Source organism: Strongylocentrotus purpuratus, unplaced genomic scaffold (assembly GCF_000002235.5).
Source record: "Strongylocentrotus purpuratus isolate Spur 01 unplaced genomic scaffold, Spur_5.0 spur5_contig_842, whole genome shotgun sequence".
Lineage (NCBI taxonomy): Eukaryota > Metazoa > Echinodermata > Echinoidea > Camarodonta > Strongylocentrotidae > Strongylocentrotus > Strongylocentrotus purpuratus.
The window spans coordinates 597,501-604,743 of NW_022145549.1; the positions used below are offsets into that span (position 1 = coordinate 597,501).

Here is a 7,243-nt window from a genome sequence, read left to right on the forward strand (position 1 = left end):
GACGGGTTTTAAGGCGCTTGCCTTCGTAAGCTGTCTCCTCATTCATGTATTATTATTGTGTGATCTGTTCTTTTGTGGATAATTATGTTGTCTTTTAAAAAAATATTAATGAATGAAATACATTTCACCTTGAACTTGAACGTGTTGAGGTCCTTGAAAAAAAACCTCTGGAACTTTCTTGAAAAATTAAAAGAGACGTGGTTTCGAAGAGTTCCTTTCCCCTATATCCCACCCTTCCCCAAAACCAAGAAGATTGATTGACATTACACGAAACCTCAATCCTATGAACGGTATGGGTGGATAGGCTACGTCGCCGGACTGTCGATCACAAGGTCCGCGATTCGAGTCCCGCCGCGGCACTGATGTCCTTTGGCAAGACATTGATCTACATTTGCCACTCTCCACCCAGGTGTTAAATGGGTACTGGTACGAAGGAATTCCTTTAAATGCTGTGAGCGTCGAATTCGGCAGCGTAGCATAGCCGGGTAATGTTGGAGCGCATCGAGGACCTTGCAAGGTCGATACGTGCGCTATATAAGAATCCAATATTATTAATATTGTTATTATGCTATGAAAGCTCAGTTGTATAGGCCTCCACGTCGTAATTTCCATTGCAGTACTTTTAATTCGAACACTGTGTATTGTAGTTTAAACATATTTGTGGCTTACACCCAGTAAATAAGATCGATTGATGAAAAAATCTTGGAACCAGGGTGTAAGCCACAAATATATGTTTAAACTATTGAAATTTCTCCCAGGAAGCATTACATTTATAAAATGTGTATTGTGTTTTAATACTGTAAATGTCGTTCTAATTTTCATAATTTAGCAAACTATAATCACCTCTCTTTTCTATCATTTCTACCACTATCTGATGAAGGAGCTTTCAAACGTACGAATGACCAATCGTAAGATCTGTTGGGCTTTACTAGTCTCCATCGCAGCCCTCACACTACCTCTCTTTTGTATCTGTGTATTCGTGTTGGATGATGAGGATCTAAGACTACAACTCAGTAAACCAGCCAGTATGGCCGTATCATATGGTAAGATATGGAATGGTAAAAGAAAAATCTTGATAATAAGATATAAGTGATGAATACAAATTAAGGTAGTGTTGCAAGCTCTCATCCTCTTCCTAAATCATGAATAATTACATGTTGTTCCCGTTGAGCAGAGGACCCCACCCCTTCCCGAATAGATGAAAACCTTGACTCTTCAAAGATAAAATGAAAATTGTTCTTGAACCTGGATGAAGTGGCAGAGAAAGGGTCAAAGGTCAAAGAGGGGGTCGAACATGATACAGACGTCGGAATAACGTAGTGTGGAAATAAAAAACATCGTCATCAAAAAGAGCATGTTATAACACGATCACAAAGATTTTCAAGAAATCAACTTGAAGGTAATTTCAGTACCCTCTTGTGTATTGCCTATCGAAGCCATGTTCAGATTATGTAATATCTCATCGTTAAAGGGATCGTTTAACCAGGGAACAATGTTAAATCTGAGATGCACGGCCCTACGTGTTATCAGTGTCTGTGATATGGTGCTTTATTGAAGCCCTAAAAAAAATCGCATCAAAATGATCAAGAAGTGCCTCAAAAAAGTAAAAACCTTTGAGTGACCGGTTTTACTATACTCGTTTTCCCCAATAGACTGCAGTGTTATGAAAAAACCTTGGCAAACGCAAAAATTTGATTTCGATTTTCAATCATAAATATCTTGATAATTGGACAGGCGATCGTCTTGTAAAATTCATGGGGTTCCTGACTGACCTGAAGATTTATAATTATCATTGCAGCATGAGCTAAATCAAGGATTTTATTAAAGGATCTAAATTAAAGTTGCTGGATCCCTTTAATGCCAGTACAATTCAATAGGTAACGCACAGGCCTTCTTCTAAAAGTCGTTGTGATCTAGTTAAAAGCTTTAAAATAAGGTTTTCAAGCAAATTCTCGTATGGAATGGACAAAAAAATTACACTCGATTGTGATGTCATAATGATAAAGGGAGTGTACATTTCCAGTCAACCTGTCCTGTGTAGAATAGACATTTCTCTTTAAATTCCGTCGTTCCACAAAGCACAATGATTACAGGGAAGATTTACTTACAGAATTAAATTACATTTTCCTGTCATTCCAAACTCACAGTCAGGGCTTAACCTCTGGCATGCTTGTTTTCGATAAGAGTCATTTAGCTAGACAATTGTGTTAGATCGTCATTTCTGGCATACCCTATCAATTTACTTGAATGCCGTCCAATAAAAGTTCTTTACCCTATCCGAGCTTTTTCAATGTCATTGCAATCTGCAAGGCAGGAAATCTCGATTCTGTTTTATGTATGTCTATTAATCATTCATGATTGTATACATGTATATTCGCTTCCATCGTCATATGAGATTGTTTTCCTGCTGTTCTGACCTGATGATGGTTTCCTGATGGAAAGTAACAGCATACATGCATAAAACAGCTCGTAAATAGAAATAAAGAGAATAATATACACCATTTTGTTACAAGCGGAATATAAATTAGCAAAATGGATCCATGTTAAGAACGAATCGGTGACGACCCCTACTTAATGATTTAAAATGAAATGTATTGGTCGTTATCTTCCAGGGAAGGGCGTGTCGTATACAGTACTTCCTCGATATGGAAATGTTGAACCAGGGTGGTTGAACGTATCCCGGTTTCATTCCCCCGCTGTCAACTGCTGACACACATTGGAATACATCTCTGTAATTGTGATGCTATCATCCTGTTTCTCAACATTGAATGAATTACATTTTATGAATACTTTCATTTCATAACTAACTTGAAGTTCCTCTGGCTTGATTTCGTGACAGCATCTGAGTATTTCACACCAGACATTAGGGACTTTTAGATTTGCACGTCAACAGCTTTGACTGCAACGTGTGACGTCATTTTAAGGCACTGCGCATGCGTTACGTCGTCTCAGTCGGCGATCGAGAATGCGTCAACCTTGATTTTCCTAAATCTTGTACATACACATATAATTACATACATATTGATATTTTATAGCGCCTTTACATGCTCAAGGTACTAGTATGCCGCGTGCGCATAAAATATACAGTTCCTCAGGTAGACAAAGGAACATCCCTTCCCTGCTATGTAAAAATGTGTAGAACAGGTGTCACATTCAACCTGTTCTACACATTAATATTAATAGCAGTGAAGGGATGTTCTTTTGTTGAGGGTAGAATGAGGAACTGTACATTTTGTCCTCTTTCTTTGTCCGTCATGTTCATAGTGTTAATTCCTGCATGCATGTATATTGTCGAGTGCAATCTAAAAGATTTCTAATTGTAGTCAACATGGGCAGTTAAGTACGTTGACACGCATGATCAGTCGGCGTTCGTCGTGTTCTCGTCCACTCATTCTAAAAGTCCCTAATGCTGCGCTAAGGACCCCACCCCCTTAACAAGACAATAAACAAATCACATTCCGCAGCATTTTACCACATGTACTTAATAAGTTCCATGTTTTCTTTTCTCTCCTTCTCCATCATCATCATTCTCCTCCTCGTCGTCGCCTCCGACATCATCAGGTGTGATCTTAATATCGTGTGCGGCCTACCTCACCCTCCTCTTCATGGTCGCCTACCTCACGTGGAAGTGGGACTTCTGCCCGAGCACGACGCGGTGTCATTTTCCAACCGAGATCGAGATCCGCGTCGAAAGCCTGGAGGAGAGGTTGAAACGAGGGCGAACACGGCGGAACGGTTACTATAGAAACACCACGCCCATACTGAGCCATGAGGAGAACGATGGGGATAGTCGGAATTTCGGTGTGATGGATCAATACTGGATGAACGGAGCAGGCTATATCTAATCGATCGGTTCCATTTTAAATAGAGCAGGTTCCATTTTAAATAGAGCTAATGTCCCGATGCCCCCCCCCCCCAAACCCGCTCAAAACTTATGTTGTGATGATTCAAGCTCTATTTACTCATGTTTCATCATCCGTTTGAGTGTTCATTCTTAAAACTGTTTATTAGTTGCAAAACTTGTCTTTGATAAAACATTATTATATTCTTTTTCACGTGAAGTCAATTCAAATGGAATGTAACATTGAAAATGATTCGTTAAATTATATTCTTTTTCATGTGATGTTAAGTAACTCCAATGAATGTGAAATTGTGAACATGCATACATAGAGGTGTGGTGGTCGAATGGATATGTCACCTGACTGTCGATCACAAGGTCCGCGGTTCGAGTCCCGCCGCGGCACTAATGTCCTTTGGCAAGACATTGATCTATATTTGCCACACTCATCCCAGGTGATGTAAAAGGGTACCTGGCAGGAATTAATTCCTTGAAATGAAATGCTAGAGCGCCGTATGGCTGCCTTGCTTGAGCCAGGGTATTGCATGGGAGTGAGGAGTGTCACGTATGACAGACATGGGCGCTATACAAGAACCCACTATTATTATGTTATAAATAAATAAACGTGGAGAGGTCCCACTTATGAATTTTAGAATAACCACTATTTCTAAATGAATAATCATTGCTAAAAGCAATTTGATGGAGATGCTTCTGGAATACTTTCTCTTTAAAATCAAACATTTCGATATGACTTGCGTAAGATAAATCCTGATGACATACGTTTTATGAGCACGTATTCAGTATTTTGTCTCTGAGCCAGTCTACAACGTTTTATCTGCATATCCGATTGTAGCTCGTAAATATCTTCAGTTTTTCTTTTTTCTTTTTACTCCATGTTGAATCAAAGAATACTCGTGTTTCAATCAATGCGCATATTGGGGCGTATGGTAAGTCATGATGCCACTAATGTCTAAAAAGCACGTATTCAGTATGTTGTCTCTGAGTCAGTAGGTTTCATCAGCATATCCCATTGTAGCTCGTAAATAATAGTTTTAAACAAATTTTATACTGTATGTTGAATTCAAAGAATACTTATAATTTGGTACGCCGCAATGCGATACAATAATTGAAATAGGTTATGTGATTGTGTTCCAGTAGCTCTTTTAAATTGTACGTGCATGCTTAGTTTGTAGCATTGTAAAGAACAGTATCATTGACGTATAGAGGGGTGTATTGAGTGTTCAAACACCCTCTCCCTCCCTTGGCAAAAGGGGGTGTTTATGAATTTTAAAGACAACCTTTATCTTTTTTTTTGTATCTATGCCCCCCTGCCCCCCCCCCAAATAACATTTTCTTTTTGTTGTTGCTCAAGGGTGGGGAAAGGTGGATGCTGAGAGGGGGGGGGGGGGGGGGGGAGTGTTCACCCACCACCCCCGCTTATTCGCCGACTGGCTGATTCGCCGCTAAATATTTTATCACGAATTGGGGGGGGGGGGGGGTAGTGCTCCTTTTTTGTAATTAAGACAAATTAGTGAATTATATTTTCATGATTTTCCAAATCATGGCTCATTTTAAAAACCATGCGCAGCGTTATTCAAAATCAAAAGAGCGACTAGAGTACATTGAAACAGCTCGGATAGTAGTTATTGGATAAAACCCACTGGCCCGTATTCTGAAGTCATGTTGGTTTAACTTTAAACCCGACTTCAGAATACGGGCCAATGGCATTGCATGTTCGTTTTTGACTATCCACATTTTCTTAATTATGTTTATGAAAGTGTTGCTTTACTTAACGTCACGTACGTTCTAGTGGAGTGGAAATTGATTGGTAAACTGAAAGGACATAGTTATCATGTGTCGTTATTTATCATCTACTCGACGGGAAACACATTTACTGTCATCAAGAACCTGAAAGAAATATTTTACATCCATCTCCTTTTTTAAGGATACTATTTACCCGCTATGTTTTTTGACGGGTGTGGTGCATGTTTTACGACTAAATGTAATACATGTGAATCAAGGCGTTTTAATGCTGGTTATACTAATGCTGTGCACGAAATAAATATTTTTTTACAAAATGGACCGTCACGTTTTCTCTTGTGTTCGGGAACATAATTAGGTAGTACACATTTATATCTTGACAATTGTGCAGACATAATTTATATGCCCTGCTAACATAAGATCTAAGATGATGACAGTAGAAGACGGAGAGATAGATAGAGAGAGAGAGAGAGAGAGAGAGAGAGAGAGAGAGAGAGAGAGAGAGAGGGGGGGGGGGGGGAGAGAGGTGGTACAGGGAGAGAGGCATGAACCTGATGAAATTATGACTGTTATAGGCAAGAGGTGGCGCAATTGTATGTTAATTTACTCTTCTCCAAACATTATTTTAGAAGGGAATTTGTTCATTTCAGTCGACTGAAAGTGCTATTAATGGAGAGATGCACCAAGAGATAAAGATAGAGAGAGAGAGAGAGAGAGAGAGAGAGAGAGAGAGAGAGAGAGAGAGAGAGAGAGAGAGAGAGAGAGAGAGAGATGGGGATTGGGACACTTACAGCAGGCGAGATAGTACGGCCTAAGCGTTAGACAACAAAGAAAAACACCAACAAAAATATTATCAACGTTTCTGATTAACAACATCCCTATGAGCTACGTCATCACTAACAGTCATCTCAGCTCAGAAAAAAGAAAGTCCGGTAGAGTTGTACAGTACGAAGATTGCACCCTCCTCGCCCCCCCCCCCCCCCCCCCCCCCCCCCCCCCTCTCTCTCTCTCTCTCTCCCTTCTCCAAACAACTGCCACCAAAAGTTTGGCATGAATTCTTTTCTTTATTTTTAAGCAAAACATTAATGAAGAGGGGGGGTCAGAGTGGCTGTTCCCTTTGGGGGGGGGGGGTGAAGATGAAGATGAAGAAAAAGAAGATGAGAAAGAAAAAAAGAAGAATGAGAAGGGCTCAGAATGTAAAGAATTAGAACGCTCCAATTTTAACAAATATATTGTGTATATTTGTAAAGGCAATTATTACTGCTTTTGACATAGAAGAATGAAAAGAGGATGAGGAGGAGGAAGAAATTGAGAATATGGAGGAAGGGGTGGTCTGAAAATGATGAGGAACATGTGGGGAAAAGTAGAAGAAAAAGAAAGAATTGATGGAATTGTGGAGGAAATAATTGAAAGAAAAGACTACTTTAGAAAACGAAAAATCATGACGTAATAAAGAGGCTCAACAAACTTATTCATTTTTTAAAATGTATATTTATATATTTGTTAATGCGTTGATACTGCTTTAGACCAAACATGACAAGTACCACATGAAATGCAAGGTTAACTCGTCTACCAAACCATACACAAAACTACCACCCTGTCCATACAGGTAAAACTATTCAAAGATTCTAACCATACCATGTT

At 39.4% G+C, this 7,243-nt stretch overlaps 1 protein-coding gene across 1 annotated transcript in view; it reads left to right on the forward strand.

Annotated features, from left to right (window-relative positions):
- The window catches only part of LOC115918756, a 14,995-nt gene extending 10,499 nt beyond the window's left edge, over positions 1 to 4,496 (forward strand). Inside the window, exons 3-4 of the mRNA XM_030989532.1 lie at positions 881 to 1,043; positions 3,562 to 4,496. Coding sequence (XP_030845392.1) covers positions 881 to 1,043; positions 3,562 to 3,845 — 447 coding nt within the window. The 3' untranslated portion in view covers positions 3,846 to 4,496. The remainder of the gene's footprint in view (positions 1 to 880; positions 1,044 to 3,561) is intronic.
- The last annotated feature ends 2,747 nt before the right edge of the window (positions 4,497 to 7,243 follow it).